At 37.0% G+C, this 20345-nt stretch overlaps 1 protein-coding gene and 1 long non-coding RNA gene across 2 annotated transcripts in view; one reads left to right on the forward strand and one right to left on the reverse strand.

The window, feature by feature from the left end:
• Nucleotides 1-20345, reverse strand: part of LOC309495675 — a 295015-nt gene that overhangs the window by 227684 nt on the left and 46986 nt on the right. The window lies entirely within an intron of this gene.
• Nucleotides 1-20345, forward strand: part of vps8 (VPS8 subunit of CORVET complex) — a 132292-nt gene that overhangs the window by 7221 nt on the left and 104726 nt on the right. Inside the window, exons 7-19 of the mRNA XM_082165363.1 lie at nucleotides 720-844; nucleotides 970-1056; nucleotides 1144-1211; nucleotides 2391-2544; nucleotides 5884-5943; nucleotides 7453-7560; nucleotides 11058-11138; nucleotides 11226-11396; nucleotides 11981-12055; nucleotides 15211-15246; nucleotides 15334-15424; nucleotides 15684-15730; nucleotides 18224-18313. Of these exons, the coding sequence (XP_082021489.1) occupies nucleotides 720-844; nucleotides 970-1056; nucleotides 1144-1211; nucleotides 2391-2544; nucleotides 5884-5943; nucleotides 7453-7560; nucleotides 11058-11138; nucleotides 11226-11396; nucleotides 11981-12055; nucleotides 15211-15246; nucleotides 15334-15424; nucleotides 15684-15730; nucleotides 18224-18313 (1193 nt within the window). The remainder of the gene's footprint in view (nucleotides 1-719; nucleotides 845-969; nucleotides 1057-1143; nucleotides 1212-2390; nucleotides 2545-5883; nucleotides 5944-7452; nucleotides 7561-11057; nucleotides 11139-11225; nucleotides 11397-11980; nucleotides 12056-15210; nucleotides 15247-15333; nucleotides 15425-15683; nucleotides 15731-18223; nucleotides 18314-20345) is intronic.

The following is a 20345-nucleotide window of genomic DNA, read 5'->3' on the forward strand; positions in this document are numbered from 1 at the left end:
ATAATTGTAACAAGTTTTAAAGGCTCAGGGAAGGAGGAGGCGGGAACCGGCAAATGATCAACGTAACTTTAATCATAAAATAAACAAACAACAAACCGAAAGTAAAGCGGAAGCCTCTCACAGGCGACTGCCGCTTAAATTAAAACAAAACACCAACATAAAATCCAGGCCTGGTCCTTTCTCGTCTAGCACAGTCGTCACTCCTCCTTTTATCTTTCCGGAGCACCTCCGTGGGACTCGAGTTTGTGCTCTATTTCAACGGCTCTTCGCGCTGTCCGGCTTGCCACAATAATCAGTGTTATTCCCTTCACCTGTCAGTGGTCTTAATGTTGTGGCTGATCCTTGTATATGTTTTTATAGTGAAGTTGCTTATTGGCCAGGAACAGTGCACTGTCACTTTAATTCAACATGTAAAGCACAGCAAAAAGTATTGTGCACTTTGTGCAGTGTGAATGCTCTAACCTGTTAACATGGGCACCAAAAAATACATGCTGCTTGCATGTCTAGTGTGAAATGACATAAGAGCATGTTAAACCAGCTAAAGCGTCTTTTTGTAGTAGAATAATATGGGTTGAGAAGTTTGCCATGGCTGTTTGCACGCTTTTTGTTTGTTTGTGTTTTGCTTGCGGCTGCGTTTGCAAGTATTATTACAAAATTACTATTTGCGTAAATTCTTTGCTTGGACTTTCCTTTTCCTAATTTGTAAATCATGATTTCAGATCAGAACCAGGCTCTGCGTCTCTGCCTGGGCACCACAGCGACTGGAGCGGAGTACGGTGCGGTGTCAGCTCTGAGTATTAATCACGACTGCACACGACTACTGTGTGGTTTTGCCAAAGGACAGGTGAGCGGCAACAAACCCTTAAACTGACAAACAATCTCGATTGCGAATAACTTTCATAATGATCTGGTCAGATAAAATGTTTATGTACATATTTAATGAGAAGTTTCCATTTATTTCTAATGCAGATCACCATGTGGGATCTGGCCAATGGGAAGCTGCTCCGCACTATCACAGACGCCCATCCACCCGGCACTGCCATACTACATGTGAAGGTTCTGCACAGCATTTATGTATGTACTTCACACACTTTGTTGTTCACTGACATTGAATAAAACACTTTTCTCTCTCTCTTTCTGCAGTTCACTGACCACCCGGCGCTAGCTATATGTAATGACAGTGGCGGATCAGTGTTTGAGCTGGCATTCAGGTGAGATGTGCTTTATAAAACTCAAGATATGATTGAATTGAAGTACATTGATTCGGTTTATATTACATGTAATAACTTGAATCTAATTTGATAAACAAAAGGGACATTGTCACATTGTAGTACAGATAACTGTTGGGCAGGGGGCAGTAGAGCTTCATCCACTGTCTGTCTTACAATGACCCATAGGCTGATACTGTAAACTAAAAACCTAAAACAACATTTTCATCACTTGACTTCATGGTGTTCCATGGCTCATCTAATGTTTTGGAAATACTTTTGTACCCTTCTCCTGATCCACAGAGAGATCCCAACTCATCCTTTGTAAGCTCTTTGCAAGCCAGGCTTTCGCAATAAAATACAGCCAAGAAAATACTAAGAATGTCCTACAGAAGTATCTGAAATGTATTCAGCACTAATCAGAATCACTTTGATGACTGGAGGATTATAATTACTTTTCATTAAGAGTTTGAATGTGATTGGTTAATGCCAAACAGAATACCATGCCTCATTTAAAAGGGTTTTCGCATTTTACATTATAATTTTTTTTTGCCGTAAAAGTTTATATTTGTTTGTTACATGAAGTTTGTTGTTTCAATATTACATAAAAAAAAAGAAAACAATTATACGTGTATATATATATAGATATAGATATATATAATTATATATTTTTTTAAAGCTGCAATTTTATTTTATATTTATTTTTTATTATAAGCACTAACTGAAATGTTTTGTATTATGTTCAAATTTGCATCATATTTCTAATTTCTTTTCTTTAAATTTTTCATTGCTTTTCCTGCCAATGGCTTAGAATAGAGCTCTGTCACACCCCTCGACTTAATCATTCAAAGTCCAATAGATGCCAACAGAAATCGAATTATCTGAATCCATATCAATTGATGAATGATGTTATCTCTGTAGTCTTTCATGCCTTATTGGATAAGGACATTTTCCTTCATTCTCCACCGAATGCCTTTGTTTGGTGAAAAGAAAAACATCTTTATAACCTGTCGAGGCATCTTATCATTCACTGCTGTAATGCTGGCACTCTATTATCAGTGGTTAATAATCTCTATCTCTATCTCTATCTCTATCTCTATCTCTGTCTCTGTCTCTGTCTCTCTCTCTCTCTCTCTCTCTCTCTCTCTCTCTCTCTCTCTCGCTCTCTCTCTCTTTCTCTAGGAGGGTAATGGGAATGAGGACGTGTGAATCCAGGTGTTTATTCAGTGGTTCTAAAGGTGAGGTTTGCTGTGTTGAGCCTCTACATGCTGGACCTGAACTGAAAGATCATCCCATTACCCAGTACTCCCTTCTGGCCATGGCATCACTCACTAAGGTATGCTCCGTACTGTCTACTCACTAGGTTTGTCACAATACCTTCTTTTGTGTCTCACAGTACTATATCAGCAAAATGTATAACGATGTTAAGTATTATTGCGATATCTCAATTATTGTGTGGATGTGTCGTTATGACTTCTATTTCAGAATTTTCTGAAATGATTTCAACTGCTGATTCCAAGAACTCTTTAGATAAAAAAAAAATTAAAATCCCCAATACTGACCATAGTATTGTTTCTTTCATTTAAATGTGGTATTTTAATAATACAATGGCAGCTGTGGTTTCTACAAAGCAAATTACTTTATTTGGTAGAGCTGCATGATTCTTGATAAAATGAGAATCCCCCAAATTTTTTTTAAAGTAGAGATCACGATTCTCCCACGATTGTGAATAAACAACTAAACAATAACATTTAATTTACTAGAGTTTCTGACAAAACATGAATGGCTGCAATCTATATTTCATTAATGTGAATTAATTAAAACAATCATTTTGAATGAATGATTCAACGACTCACTCAAAGATTTCACTAGTTTCAATAGTAGATTAATCTGCATTTTTGAATTAATCTCTTGAAGAAATTATTCAGTGACATAAATTTGTCACTTGTCACCATCTGGTGTAACGATGAAATCGATGCAATCTTTATTTGAAGCACCAAGTTACTTTTTAAAAGGTGGTTTACTCTATTCACTACCGTATACATCATCAGTGTTTATATCTGAACTATAAACTAAAACTTCTGTGATAATTTGAATTATTTGAACACAGAAATGATGGTACTGTGTGGCTGAAAAGACTGTTTGTGAAGCTGTTTTATACATGACAACTGCTCTCTCTGGGTCGTGATCATACTTGTCAAAGGTTTTATAGACATAGCCGAATCGTTGACATTCAGGAATAAGATGGTGTGTGTGGTTGAATCAAGATTACAATCTTTTTTAACGATCAATTGAGCTGCTCAAGTATTTGGTTTAAAAAATAGCAGACTAAACAATAGGGCTGGGGTGATACAACTATTTCCCGATTCGATACTATCACGATACTTGGGTGCCGATACGATATGTATTGTGATATTTTTTTTTATTTTAAGATTTGCGATTCTACAAGTATTGCGATAATATATTGCCATTTTTTTTAACACTAGACCATCGGGAAAAGTTCAGTCATACACTTATACAGACTGTACATGTTGTATAAGATGAGTCATATTTACAAAAACAAATCATCACATCTTTCTGACTTTTATTTCAGAAGCATCATACAATACTACATTCTCTTTAATAAATGATTCAATAACAAATACATTTTTTAACAGTCACTTGCGTTATTTTAAGCACCAAGTTTCTATCAAAAGCTGATTTTGATCACTATGGTAGACATCAGTGTTCATATTTGAACTTTAAACTTTTATCCAAGTACTTCTATGATAATTTTAACTATTTTAATAATGATACTACGAGGCTGAAAAGACTGTTTGTGAAGCTGTTTCATGACAACTCTTTCCGGGTCTGCGGCAGCGCCAACCCAGCTTTGAATGTTGCTATATGATTTTGTCAAAGTTTAATAGACAGACAAATTGAAAGATCACGTGGGTGTTTTAATCGAGATCAGTCTTTTAAAGATGAATCGTGGAGCTCTATTGTCTTATCTCTCTCTAAGCATATGAGTAGCACGAGGGCTTTTCAGTGCTTTCAGTCTCACGTCTCCTCCACGCGTCCACTTGGGATATTACGTCACTCGATAACGACACATTTCATCCTCTGTTGGAACGAAAGTGGCTAACTTCTGTCAACCTCATCTACAAGCAAGGACAAAAATAAAGCAATTGAAATTGAATTAATAAAGATTCTGGAATAAAACTATCGCTTTTGGAATCATAAAACAAAACAAAAAATGCGATGGCTAGGTGAATCGATTTTTTTTTTTTTTTTTCAGCCCTACTAAACAATTGAATTTTAGAAACTTTACATACTAATGTTATTGTAATAAAAAAGATTATATCCCCTCATTCCCCTATAAGAAATATTATTTAACAATATTTTTAATCATTATTAAAGTGTGCAGTGCTGTTCATATTTGTGCTGGGATGCATAGTTGAAACTCAGTCTCAATGCTTTGCAGTTGGTCATGCTGCACTGTCCATTGGTTCAATCGGTTAGCATTGTTTCATCCCATTCTTGGATTTTTTTTTGGCTTTAGGTATTTCCCATAATATGGCAGCACATAATCAAATACAGTTTTGTAATCACACCAATGCGATCTAAAATGCAGTTGCACCTGCAGGAAAATTAGCAAAATTGAACCACTTAGTTACAGTTTGGAGCCCTGGTTCATTTACATCGAGAATAAACATGGTTTGTGCCAACTGAAATCTCTTGAAACGGAAGAATTTATTTATTTAAAAAAATTTTGGCCCAGTGTTTGTTTCATGTGTTCGGCTATCAAATAACATCTCTGCTACTCTTGGTACTTTTACTAAATTGTCAATTTTCCTGTTCAGCCTGACTTACTGTATTGATGAAAATCAATATTGATACATTGCAGTCTTTGGTTTTTGCTTAATTTTGATAAACACATTTTTTCATTCATTATTTTTATATATTATAATAATGAATGAAAATTAGGAATATATTTGAATGCATCTTGATTACTCCCATAACATACAATACTGTTCAATAGTTTGGGGTCAGAAATGAAGAAATTAATACTTAAGAATAATAATAATGAATAATTCAGAAAGGATGCTTTAATTGCTTTTTAGATGCTTTAATTGATCAAAAGTGACAATAAAGACATTTATAATGTTACAGAAGATTTCTATTTCAAATAAATGCTGTTCAACAAATGCTAAACAAAATGTATCACTGTTTCTACAAAAATATTATGCGGCAGCTGTTCTATACATTGATTATAAGAAATATTTCTTGAGCACCAAATCAACATATTAGAATGATTTCGGGTCATGTGACAGGCCATTTTTTATGTTTTTTTTGTTTGTCTTATGCAAAAAATAAAAACCTACCAACCCTAAACTTATGAATGGAAGTATATGTCACTGTATCACTGCATTAAATTGGGTGAAATTTGTGTTGTCAAAGGGCTTACATTTTTCTTTTATTTGGGTGAAATCTATAATATCTTGTGCTGAGTTGTAGGCTTTTTTGCTTTAAAATAAGTTAAGTTTTATTTAGCATGAAATTAATTGAGATCAGTATTGTCAGATGAATTAATTCTTTGTTTGAGGCACCAGTCAGCCACTAACATCCAAACACAATCAGATCCTCTCTGTCTGACTGCAGTTTTATTCAGCCTCGGAACTCTTTATTTTGACAGATTCTGCTGATAGGACTGAAGCCTTCACTCAAAGTGTGGATGACTTTTCCCTACGGCAAGGTGCAGTACACACTTTCATTCTCAGAATGTGTTCATGCCTGTTTCTGTTTTTCTAGCAGCTATTGACACGGTATCTAAATCATAAACTTATACCCTCTGTAATGTATTTAAGATTTATGTTAGTATTTGTTTTCACAGCACGTACATTTGATCGTCTGCATCTCTAGTGTTTTTCCTCTTCTCAACAACTGCAAATAAAATGTACAAGTTGATACATTTATATATCCTGCAGTACCTAACTTTACACAGCCCTGATCTCAGTGTAATCATGCATAATTTAAGGTTAGTTCCATCCAGACAAACGCCAGCAAACACGTCTGTTGGGTTTTGTCGGATCAGTATGTGAACCCTGTTGGCGTATGTTGGCGTTAGTCGGGGTTTGTTTTCACCCGACTGAACATGTTCAATCAGCTTTTGTTGGTGTCTGTTGGGGCAGTGTGAACATGACAGTTATTTTTCATACAATTCTAAATCCAACGGCAGACTTGTTTGTTGGTGTTTGTTGGCGTTTGTTTGTATGGTGTGAATTGGCCTTTAAAGAGTTAGTTCACCCAAAAATTTTAATTCTGTCATTTGCTCAGTCATTTCATTCCAAACCCATTAGACTTTTTGTTCAACTTCAAAATTGCAATTGTATTTGAGACCCAGTGATCAGCATGCTTATGAAAAAAAATCTATTTTGTTGCATTTGTTGAATTTAGAGCATGTCTCATGTTGAGAGTGAGTTTTCGATTTTAAAGTTGGCGTGAAATAATAATGCAAATAAATTATAGACAAATCATGTTTATTTTATGTTACTGGTGTTACTGTAAATGATTCACCAATGCACATACATTTGCACATTTTTCCCCCAGATAATTCATTTCACTCAGAAATACTTCACAATATGGAAGTAAAGTTGATCTTAACTTTCATTTCACGCTTTAGAGCAAATTATCTGCAAATTGATTATTCCGACTAAATTTAAACGTCAGTGCATGATTTCTGCCACATAATTTTAGATAATCACTTTTTTATGTACAATAACTGTAAAACTTTTTATTGGAAGTTACATTTAAATTCCACATTGCTCCTTAAGTGACTGTTTAACTGGATTCATCTGGTCTATCGTCTCCTTTATGCCTGTGTGGAGGTTGTTCTCTTCAATTAAATTTAGCTAAATTGGATTCATTTACTACAGAGCACTTGGACCAGCTGCCCATTAGCCTGCAAATATCACTCAATTTTGCCTTCACATGATTAATTTGGGTTATGATGGAGTTTTGAGGTTCCTGCAAACATTTTCTTTGTATCCTTTTCACAGAGGAAAAGTCAGTGTAGTGAGGAGTGATGATTATTTCTGCTGGTAGGAAAAGATGCCAATTAAGTGCAAAGTCTAATAAGCACCAGCAAGTGTGGCAGTATGAACATAGTGCTAACAATGAAGTGGCAGGATAAATGTGTTTTTGGTCTGGACTTTAATCATTGCAGTTCTAACCATCTCACACATTTGTATGTTTTTGTATGCAGACGGATCCTACGAGCGTTCCCTTGTTGGCGTGGCAGTTTGTGGCAGTACAGAAAGCAATCAACCCTGTTCTGGCCTTCTGTAGAGGAGACACCATCCACTTCCTGCTGGTCTGTTTGAGCAACACTCTTTTAAAAGTGATAAATGGAATCTTGCAGGGTTCCAGACTGCGACCATATGCGACCATTTTTTGAGAATGTGCGAGTTAAAATTGTATGTGGTCGCATTTGTGCGAGTGCATGGTCATGTAGCCTACTAGCTACTCAGTTAAATTCACGCATTCATTTTCCTGCATTGAACTTGTTTTTGCGTATAGTGATTTTTTGTCCCGCCAAAGTCTTATTTGATCAGTGAGTAATGTAGATGAACTGCTGCGCTTGTGACAGGACATGTTTATAACTGAGAGAGAGAGAGAGAGAGAGACTCTCTCTCTTCGGAGCCAGGCGAAAGTGTAAACAAGACTTCACCGTCTCCAAACTAAGCGCTGTCTTGCTCTCTCCCTCGCACATATTAATCAAAATAAATCGACACGGTGGTAAAAGGTCGGAAGACCAAAGTTTCATGTGGAGCATTCGGAGATTTTTTTTTTTTTCAGAATTACCGCTGGGTGTGAATTGTGCTAAATAAGTTTCCTTATCTTCTCTGAAAAGCGTTCCGGACATTCAGCTGACATAAAACAACACTTTAATTAAACGAAAAAAACTATCCAGTGATGAAATGTTTTCTGTGTTGACAGAAATCTTGGATGTCCATGTCCTAACTGCTGGGATAATCACACAAACGCGCACGACACGTCCAATTCGCGAACTAATGACTCCTTTGAACCGATTCATTTTAATGAATGGTTAAAACAATTGATCTTTCCAACAGTGAACTCAGTCAGGAGACGTCTGAATAGGTGTATAACTAATCAGTAACACTTTACAATAAGGTTCGATACATAAATTACATAAAAAATACGGTTTTAAGCTTTAAAATAAATAAAACCACTTGTTTTTTGAAAAGCATATGACTACATTTTTCCACACAGTGCTATCAAGAATCGATAAGAGAATCTTTAAAGAATCGGATCGATAATCAGAATCGTCAGTGGCATTGATATTGATAAAATCGTATCAATTCCAATCCCTATGTGAAGACAGTAAAATTATAATCAAACATTAAAGAACATAGGCTACATGTTTTTTTTAATAGTTTTTTTTTTTTAGAGTTAAAAGATTAAAACATTTTTCTAACTAACGCTAACATGAGGTCTTGTGTCACTGTCAGTCTTTTTACATCAGTGCAAAACTAGGGTATGCAGATTAAGACCACTATTCATCAGCATTGATTAATCCCATGGCATGTAGCCAAAAAAAAAAAAAAAAAAAGGTGCGACCAAATCATATGCTGGTGCGACCAACTGAGAAAGTTGGTAGCACCAGTGCAACCAGTGGAAAAGTTAGTCTGGAGCCCTGTCTTGACTTAAAGGTGAACTGTGTCAGTTTTATTCTGTACGAACATCTCAAGTGGTCGGACATACTAATGGTTTGGGGAGGGACAACTGTACATGTTGTCCAAAACAAGGACATATATGATTTAAGGAGAAAACTACACAATGATGAGCCAAAACATCATGACCACCTGCCTAATATGCTGTTGTTCCTCTGTGTGCTGCCAAAACTGCGCCGATCTGCTGAGGCATGGACTTTACAAGACCTCTGAAGGTGTCCTGTGGTATCTGGCATCAAGACCTTAGCAGCAGATCCTTCGAGTCCTGTAGGTTGCGAGGTGGAGCCACCGTGGATCAGACTTGTTGGTCCAGCACATCCCACAGATGTGGAGGCCAGGGCAACACCTTGAACTCTTCATCATGTTCCTCAAACTATTCCTGAACAATGTGTGCCATTTCCACCAGGGAAACCCCATTGTAATGAAGAGGTGTTCCTGGTTTGAACCAATGTTTAGGTAGGTGGCATGTCAAATGCATGTCCACATAAATGGCCGGACCCAGTGTTTCCCAGCAGAACATTTTCCAGAGCATCACATTCTCTCCACCGGCTTGTCATCTTCCACATGCAGTGCATCCTGGTGCCATCACTTCCCCTGGTAAATGGCACACATGTACACATCTGTCCACATGATGTCAAAGAAAATGGGACTCATCAGACCAGATGACCTTCTTCCACTGCTCCAAGGTCCAGTTCCAAGGCTCCCATTGTAGGCGCTTTCGGCATTAGACAGGGGTCATCATAGGCACTGTGATTGGTCTGTGGCTACGCAGCCCCATATGCAGCAGAGTGTGATGCACTGTGTATTGTGACACCTTCCTCCCTTAATCATCATTACAATTTCGTCTGACTTGTACTACAGTAGACCTTCTGTTGGATCGGACAAGACGCGATAGCCTTTGTTGCCCTCGTGCATCGGTGGGCCTTGGGCGTCCAACACCCTGTCGCTGGTTTGTCACTTTTCAGACCACTCTTGGTAAATTCTCACCACTGCTGACCAGGAGCATCCCACGAGCCTTCACGTTTCAAAGATTCTCTGACCCAATCGCCTTTCCATAACAATTTGGCTCTTGTCAAAGTTGCTCAGATCTTTATTCCTGCCCATTTCTCCTGCATCCAACACGTTGATTAGGAGAACTGATTGTTTGTTTACCATCTAAACTACCCAGACCCTAATATGTGGCTTTGTTAGGAGATGATCAATGGTATTCGCTTCACCTGTGACTGGTCATAATGTTTTGGCTCATCAGTGTATATTTATACGGAGAAATATTTGCTGATTGGCACACAAGGATTTTTAGGACCAAATTACCTGAGCCTTAAATTAGGGGTGCACGATTAATCAAATTAAAACTGAAATCACAATATGGCTTGGTGAGATTATCAAACTGCAAAAGCTGTGATTTAATTAAATAAATATATGCGCTATATGCGCTGTGTGTTTCAGTGTGGAGAGAGGCACTATATTCTTTTACATGTGAGCAGCTTATGATCCGGTGTGCTCAGACATTTTTGGCCAAATTGTGCAATCCTGAAAACAAGCATAGCAAACCTGTAGCCTATTTGTTGAAATTTAATTTTAAATAGCAACCCCAATTTTTGTCAGAAAAATTGCAATTCGATTTTTTTCCTCTAATTGTGCAGCCCTACTGCTAATGCCACATGGTTAATCACTCTGGAGCCACAGAAAATCTGGGCACTAGTTTAACATCTGCTAAAATATATTTAAATCAGTTATACATAATTATGTTGCTTGCAAAAACTTTTGAGTTTTAGCACTATCTAACAATAGCCATTTAATAATATAAAATAAAATTAAAAAACGGAATAGTAAAATACAATGGATTAATAAATACATGCTATTGAATATAAAATAAGTAAAAACAACTAACTAACTAACAAAAAAGCCCAATATATGCATACTTGGGCATCAATGGCGAACAATGCTTTTTGGAACCAGATGGTGTAGCTACAACATCTTACAGCATGGACTAACTGGAACGTGCTAACCAATCAAACCTTGACCCCTTGGTCCAAACCGTGGCAAACGAGTGGCATACTTCACCTTTAATAAAGGTCATACAATAATCAACCCAATCTATTGTTTTGGTGCACAGGTTAAAAAAGATGAGTCTGGCACCATCCATGTCATCAAACAGAGACAGCTCCAACTCAATTGTGACCTCATCAATCTGAGCGTGAGTCAGACCCTCACTAACATTCATTTGAGTTTGATTACTTTTATGGGAATGTGCAGTTTCATATTTCCTCTTATCTATTGGCAGTGGATAAACCCCCGAACGCTTGTGTTAATGGACAGCACAGAGAAGCTGCGAGTGGTGGATCGGCCCAGTCAGGAGGAGCTGGAAACAGTGGACATGGCTGAGCTGCAGCTGGTTTACAACAGCAGCCATTTTAAATCCCTCGCTACCGGTGGAAATGTCAGCCAAGCACTGGTAAGGACCAGGATGATGACATGCCAAAGTTTTCACCATTTGGTCTGGTGCATGTTGTAGTCAAGTAAAAAATATACAATTATTTAGGTTTATTGTGAAATTTCAATCATAATTCTATGTCATTCACGTTGCTTCATGGAAGTTGCATGTCAGTACACTCTTTGCTGCATTTATCATTTCCATGGTAACAACTTGAATTGTTGGATCAAGGAAGATTTCTCTTTAGACCCTCATATATTTCTAAGGAGGAAATGAATGGATTTTTTTTACTTCCAGAATCCTACGGCTTTATTCTGGCCTTGAACTATTCATGTAGACATGAAGGTTAATTTGAGCCCAGCAGTATACAATTTACATCTGATACACAATATGCTTTAGGCTGAGATCAGTTTGTGAGAGCAGAGATTCAAGATTTGTGGGTCATTAGGTTCAGAATCGCATTAAGAACCCAATTCATGAGATGTGAAGCTTCTTTCTATAGTTTCTCTACATTTTCTGTGTTAGGCATATAGAGACAAATTAGTTTTTGTTGTTTGTATATGGTGGTGAAGACATTAAATCACTATTCCTCTGTACATCTTCAGGCACTAGTTGGAGAGAAGACATGTTACCAGTCTGTTTGCAGCTATGCAGGGCAGATTATGTATCTGGGAACAAAGGTAAAGCCGCTCATGATAACACTGAACACAAGCACATAAGAATGGCCTACTGCCTATGTATTTCTGCTAAAATTTCAGTTCTAGTATTTTCCCATAGGAAATGTGGTACTAGCAAACTCTCTCTGTCATATTGCTAATAACTAGCAATCACAACTAAATATAGAATTATAGAAAAACAAAACATTTTAGCACTGTTTTAAAACATAACGTTTTAGTATGCATTCCAGAAACTTTAAATGCCTTTACCATAAAGGTGGATTGTATCTGTATTGTTTTATCCTGTTGTCCTCAGAGTTTCATTTTGTTCTGAAATTTCTCAAAATTTCGATACACTGCGTTGCAACGGATGTTGCGGTGGCTACTGAGGCTAAATGCAGAAGTGAATTGTCTCCACCAATACAATTAGATATATTGTCAATCAATATTTCTGAAATATTTGGTTAAATTAATTTACCTCATTGATGCAATTGAAATAAATGCTTGTCGTTTTGATAAGTTTCTGAGCAGAACTATATATTTTTCAATGTTTTAGCTACAGTGTTCTATGTCCTCCTTTCCAAATAGAAACCACTTATAACCAAATGAAAAGCTTGTTAATGTTTATTTTTATTTTTTAAAGAGTACACTATGCTGTGCTTAGTTTAGCACACTTAGCTCTGAATCTGTATCTAATTTGACAAAATTGCAAGAATAAGAATGCTGAATCTGGCACAGTCACAGTAACTCATCTGAAATTTGATGTATGTTTTGTTCTTTGGTTTCATTAAAAAGGATCAATTTAATTGTATTATTAACTGGTTACCATTTACAAATATAATGCTCTGGTTTGGCCTCTCCTTGATTTGTCTGAGGTCTGTGACCCTCCTCGATTAAGAATGGAAGAGAGGTGACTTCTTTCCAATTCCCGGTTATGTCAGTTAATTTAATTCAGCTGATCTACTTTAGTTTACATTTACTACAGTATATAGACTGCTATCCAAAAATGTTTTTAAAGTTTCCAAAATTTAAATCTTTTGAAAGATCTGAGATGTTAACGTTGATATCCAATCTTTGTTTTATGATATAGATGCTTCAGCAACAGTAATATAGCTATTTATGTTGAGAGCACAAATGAAATGAAATCCGTAACACTACATATGAATCCAATCCACAGAATTTGGAAAATTGTCCTTGAAAGATTTATCCTGTCATTTTTCTCCAAGAAATTATGCAATCCTCACACCGTTACATATACACTATGTATATGATGTTATAAATTAGATCATTACAAACAAAATTAGCCCGCCTGAGATCATTTTCTTTGTATGCCACCAGCCTTTGTGATACATTTTTGATGGATAAAACGTTTAGCCAATGAGAAGACGATTTTTAACAGTGTGTGGGATGTTTTTCCGCATGTGAAAAGAACACGGTGTGAAAAACTGGCTGAGAAAAGTGTTGGGCAAATCGTTTGAAAAACTGGCTAGTGGAAATTCCGTCTTTAAAAAGCTGATTTGATGTACATATTAAACTAATTAAATGTTTTGATCTGAACTAGATTATGCGGGATTATGCCAGTTGCCATGTCCCTCCATGTGTTGTCCCTGCTTGGCTTGATCCTCAAGACACTGGAACTTGTCATTTATAGATATTGGTTATGAATATTTAGCTTTATTGTATTACTTTTTTAGGTCCATATCAGAACTATCCAACAAATAATCTTTTTTGGTTTGTTTTACATTTGTAAAAGTTGTGTAATTGATACATGAGATTTGCAAGGGTATCTTGTAAACTCTGAGACTGGTAGCACATGCTGTGTGGCTTGTGTTCGGCTGGAAGTTTGGCTGACTCCTCCAGTGCCCCTCTGACTGAGCTCTGGCACACTCAAGTGCTATTATGCTAATCACACATCATGCATACCCTGAATATTCATCGAGGTCTGCTCTCCGCAATGTCCTTGCTGAACTTCCGGTTACCTGAAGCCAGAGCGAGGGAAGGGAAGGAGAGAGGGGCAGCTGGAGGCAGAATGAGGAAGAAGGATTGCATTAAAATTGCCCGTGGGTTATCCATTAGACATGGTAGTGGGCCAGCTTTGGGAGGTCACATTAATTCTTGTGCCCTGCATCACTTCACCCAAGTGCTGCTTATTTAATAGTTCAGCCAGTGGTTGAATAAACACCTCAGTTTTATGAATGAGTCAAATTTTTTGCTCTGCCAATATATTTAATGGCAAATATATGTACCTCACTGGGCTCAGACATTTTTTTTTCCCTGCTTGTTCTGGTTTTTACTTGCATTGCCAACATTTTCACTGGTCCATTCTTAAATATAGTAAATATTTTTAGCAGCGTATGTGAATAAAAGTATAATATTCTAGTGTTTTAATTTATTGTTAGTAGTATTCTCATACTACCAATCAAAAGTTTGGAGTCAAGATTTTTACTGTTTTTGAAAAAGTCTCTTATGTTCACCAAGGCTGCATTTATTAGGTCAAAGATACAGTAAAATTGTGATATGTTCAAATATTACAATTTTAAATAATTTTTGTAAATTGAAAATGTAGTTTACTCCTGTCAAGCTGAATTTTCAGCATCATTACTCCAGTCTTCATTGTCACATGATCCTTCAGAAATCATTCAAATATGCTGAATTGGTGCTTTTTCTTTTTTTCTTTTTGTATTTACTGTCACTTTTGATTAAGTTAATGCATCCTTGCTGAATAAAAGTTAATTTCTTAAGAAAGAAAACTTACTGACTGGCCGTTTTAACAAAGTTTGTTTTTTAAAATTTTAACACAATTTTAATCACAAAATAAACACAACAACAAAACAAAAGTAAAGAGATCCCATGGATCTCGGCCCCGCCCTGCTTGCCACAGCAGTATATATTTATTATTTAAATATATTTTTTTTCTGTTTTCTCCCTCAAAAAGCATCACTCGTCTAAAATTATAGAAATTTGATGTATTTATATCAGCACAATTTGAAATAACTGTTTAATTCAATACAGAAAAACAAATGTTTAAGTTTGCAAGATATAAAAATCCAATTCGTAAAATGACAGTTCTATCATTCGGCTTAAAACTCTTACACTGCCACAGGTCATTAGGCTACTCTTACTGTTGAGCCCTGTATTAGATTTGTTAATTAATCACTGTTTTTTTTGTTTTTTTTTAGTCTGTGCATATCATGACCCTGAGGAACTGGCGAGAGGTAAGGCATTATTTTATAACACATCACTGATATCAGATTAGCATTAGTGACTCTGATAGTGATGGAAGTCGTTCTGATGTCTTGCAGCGTGTGGAGCATCTGTTGAAGCAGGAGAAGTTCATGGAGGCTCTGTCTCTGGCCTGGTCCTTCCACGAGGGCACCGCCAAAGCTGTGTTAGGTCAGTCCTTCTGTACACATCCACTCTAAAAAACAATTGCAATAATTTTTTTATTATTTATTTCTGTGAAAATTCTTGCGGTTTCTGCCCTATCAGTCTTTCATTTTCCAAGACCATAAAAGATTTTTAAAAAGTCTCCCACCAAAGAAGAAAAAGAATGCTGTTTGATTAGAATTGGGGTTAAAACATATTTGAATGCTCCAATTATATCACAAAATACTCATAGGAATTAATACCCAATGTGATGTGTTTGTTACAGGTCTATTTGCAGACCCTGCTAAGAGAAAAGGTGTGGTTGCGGACAAGGTAAGACTCTTGGAGTTAATACAATGACATCTGAAATTTACAATGAAACGCAACCCCTGACTTTTCAAACTAAAACGGGGTCAGCAGCGTTTCCAAAAGTCTCCGTTGTCGAGGGTCGAAAACTCCGGAGTAGTGTGTAGACTCCAGGCGTATCCATAGCACAATTAATGCGTTTTAAAACAAAAACGCACTACTAGTGTAGGGCTGGGACAATAAATCGGTGCATCACGATTCGTTTGTTTGCCGGCTGGTGTAGCGTGTGTAAGTTGTTATCATGGCCGAAGCAGCAACGAAACCGAAGGTTTTGTCGGAGGAGACTAGGAAGAGAAAAAGGGAGAGTGACAAAATCAAAAGCCGGACGAGGATCAGTATTGGTTCAGCGTTCGCTCGCTGGCGTGAGCTTAAGGAGGAGGAGGGGTGCCCGACCGATGCTGACTTGGCCGTCATGCTGTTCATGAGCGTCAGTTTGGTTTGAAATGTGCACATTTGGAAGTGCATTTTCAGAAGTGCTGGGTACAATGACACATTCATTTTTTTTCTCTTTCGTGCAGATCATATTTTGAAAGTAGTCCTGCTTACTAGTAATGTAAATAAATAAAAATGTATTAAAAAATGTGATGATGTCCGACTCGTTTTATGAAGAAGAAAGCCGTAAGTTTTCAAATAGCATTAGACATACGACCCACTATTCTGCTTCATAAGTACCATGTTAACAATATGACATGACGTGGTTTAATGTACCTAAACAATGATTACCAAATTTCTCTCTCATATTGCTCCTCATAACCACTGAAAACGGTCAAAAAATCGAAGCAAAAGTCAAATTATTATGGACGTTATCTGACATTAAGCGTTTCTGCTTCATATTTTCAACAAGGCAGCGGAGCGGCTGTGGGTTGACTCCACACGGTTCTCATGGGCTTTATATATAAGTCATAATGTGAAAAAGTTTTACGTGGTTTAATGTACCTAAACAACGATCACCAAATGTCTCTCTCATATTGCTCCTCATAACCACTGAAAACGGTCAAAAAATCGAACCAAAAGTCAAATTATTATGGACGTTATCTGGACATTAAGCGTTTCTGCTTCATGGAGGCTATTGTAGGAAAAAGCTTAATGGTTTAATGTACCTAAACAACGATCAGTGATCACCAAATTTCTGACTTTTTGACAGTTTTAAGTGGTTATGATGAACAAAATGAGAGAGAAATTTGGTGATTCATATGACATGCTGAAATATATGCCACTGTACCTGGGATGAAGACATTTCACACGTAACGCAGGCAGTCTGCCCAAGACGTGAGAACTGCAGAGTTCGGGGGTATCGGCTTGTCAACAAATGCAGGTGTATCCCCTGGTGTAACCATGACAGATTTTACGACAGTAGTAGAAGACAATACTGTTTCCCAACTGTAGGGGGACCCCGAGAGCAAAAGTTACTTGGTGTTGCTTTAATGTAAACTGCCCACTGCAAACACCCTTGTAATTCGCTTCAACCTGTTTGAACTTTATGAATGATTATTTTATGAAAGGTTCAAGTGGTATGCGTAAGGCATTGGAAGCAAGCAGAGTATGGCTGTATCTAAAGCACGCAGGGCCATCTGCTGTTAAAATCTATGCTCATAATTGATTCGAGAGAGAATTGTGATGCATTCGGATAATCTCAGAATCGATCCAGAATAATTTCTCAATTCACGATGCATCGATTTATTGTCCCAGCCCTACACACTAGTGTTAACAGGGCCTGATTAAGAAAAACAGGCCATAAAGTACCACTAGAGGTGTTTTAAAGACAGTTGGGAGGTTAGCAGTTATGGCCAGTCTTCAGTTCATCATGCTGGGGTTTTTAGGCCCCAAGTAAAATAAGTCCTCACTGTGTGACATCATGCATGGTTGGGGAAGCGTGGTAGTCTGGGGCTCTGTTGCTGTATCCAGTGCCGGCATACTTAGCCAAAATACATTTAGCAGCACCCTCTGGTTTACTTTAGTTTGTTAATGGGTAATACCTAAAAAAATTATTCAGAATTATGCATATTTATTTAGTTTCTTCGTCTGGCATTAGCCAAAGTGCTAATTGTCATGTTGTACCTTAAATCACGCCTTTTAGTTTACACGTATGTGAAAGTTTTTAGCACTATAAAGGTTCATACCAATAAACATATCTAATACCTAATACTTACTACAGTATGGTACGGACTCTCTTGTATAATACATAACTTTAAACATCCATAAATCCAATAATTAACTCTTTGAGTTCTACTCTCTAACTCTACTAATGATCTAATGGGAATCCTGCCTCTATTATAATAACTTTTTTTCTTTTTCTTTTGAGACTCGGATTTCAGAATCAAGTTATCTATCTGTAGTGCTGTAGATGATAGTTATGATGGCTAAATTAACTTCTTATAGGTATATAAAAACTATTCACCATTTATTTTTTGAGCAAAAAAAAAAAGGTCAAATTCCTCTGCTGCTTTTCTCTCTTCACAGATGGTGGAAATGCTGTTACAGTATGTGGATCGCTCTCTGAAAAAGTGTCCAGAGCAAGGGAAAATCCAAGTGATGGAGCAGCACTTCCAGGTAATGGGTCACCCAGAGAAGCACTCTCAAATGGTGTTATTTTAGGGAATCATTAGGTTTAGACAGAGCTCAAGAAGTGAAATATTTTTCCATATTGTTATTTAACAATTTTTATATTATTTAGTGAGAGAGTTAGACGGAGCTGAAGAGTTTTTCAGCGTAATATAATATTTTTAGAGAGGTGAGAGAGAGGAGAGCAGACTCAGAGAGCGATGCAGTCTCCTTTATGTCAGATTTTTAGCCTGCGGCATCCATTTTTAAACTGCATCTCATCATAAGGTGGAAACCACATACAATAATGGCTCACTAATGTCATCTCTCCTCTGCCTCTTGGTCTCGCTCGCTCTCAGATTTCTTTTTGCCATTAAGAAGCACTCTGTCATCACAAAAATAAGGCACTCACCATAGCCAAATGGCAGATTTAGCTCTGTGTATATATAGGGCAATGTGGAATGTTATGCTGCTGTCTGTCAGACACACTTTTTTACCGCAAAAGGAATATGCACATTTAATTACTTCACCCATGTTCATTGGACTATGATTCTTTAGAATATTAGATTGTTAGTTTGCTTGAATGAACTTAAGTAATGGCTTTCAAGCTATTAAAAAACTAAAAAAAACTAAACTATAATGAAATCATTATATTTGGCACTAAGAAAACCAGTGCTTTTGATTTTGACCTCTGCTTTCTCACCCAGTGTGCAAGGAATTTGGGCATCCAATTTGACTGCAGTTTAAAGTTTGACAAACAGATTGCTGCTGTTGTCAAGTCATGTTTTTATCAACTCTGCCGCCTTAGTAAATTTGAGCCCTTTTTATCCACTGGCAGTTTCGAAACAGCAATCCATGCCTTTGTACCATCTCGGCTTGACTACTGTAATTCACTGTATTATGGCGCTTCTCAGGATTCCATTTCTCATCTGCAGCTGGTACAAAACACAGCTGTTAGACTGCTCAAAGGGAAGCGCAAATATGACCACATTTAATTTCTTTGAACCTTAAAGGGGTTGTATAATGCCCTTTTCACAAGATGTAAAATAAGTCTTTGAGTGTGTATGTGAAGTTTTAGCTCAAAATACATCACAGATATTTTTATATAGCATGTTAAAATTGTCAATTTTTGAGGGTGAGCAAAAACGCACTGTTTTGTGTCTGTTCCTTTAAATGCAAATGAGCGGCTGCTCCCGGCACAGAGGGCGGAGCTTCAACAGCTTGCACTCACACAGACATGCACTGAAATTTTCAAAAACTTTTAGCCTTTTATGTTCAAACCGGATTCAGACAATGATGGAGAGACTCAAGAAGAAGTGACAACATGTAGAAGCTACAGGACATTTCTGAATGGTTAGTTGATGAATTTAGGTAGCTTATTTGTAGTTATCTTCTAGTCATTGATTAGCATATTCTGTCATGATAATCTATAAATCGTGTTCCGGGGGCGGGGTTTATGTAAATTTTAGGGTTGGTGATGTCACTAACCCGGGAGGAAGCTTGTGTAGTCCCAACCAGCCGTTTGTTGTAGTCCTTAAACGTACAGTATGGAATTTTTCGCCACTAGGGGTCGCTAACCTATTTACAATAACAAAGGCGTAATTTGATGACGCAACATTTGCTAAGAATTATGGATCTTGTCGTCAACGTCAAGCCGACCGATCTAATCTATGGATCTAATAATGTTTATGGATGACTGAATACATCGATGCTTTTATCATGACTGTGATATGAAGCAGTTCGGGATTGCTAAGAGACAGCTATCAGCTATCATATAAGGAATATGGACATTTCATTCTACCGAACTAACGTTACACGCGAGTGCAGAATTACTACTCACAGTCACATGTCAGTTTATTAGACAAATTAAACTTGTGAGGTAACGCAGCATTGTTTCACTTGGTCTAACATTACACTATCACACTAAACTGCATTTGAATGTGTTGAAATGTATGTGTTAGTTTGTCTGTATGAGACTAGCAGTAAGCTAGATCAACATTAGAATAACATACAGATCATATTCTAACATTTCATCATGTTG

This window comes from Leuciscus leuciscus (assembly GCF_965113295.1).
Source record: "Leuciscus leuciscus genome assembly, chromosome: 3".
NCBI classification, from domain to species: Eukaryota; Metazoa; Chordata; class Actinopteri; order Cypriniformes; family Leuciscidae; genus Leuciscus; species Leuciscus leuciscus.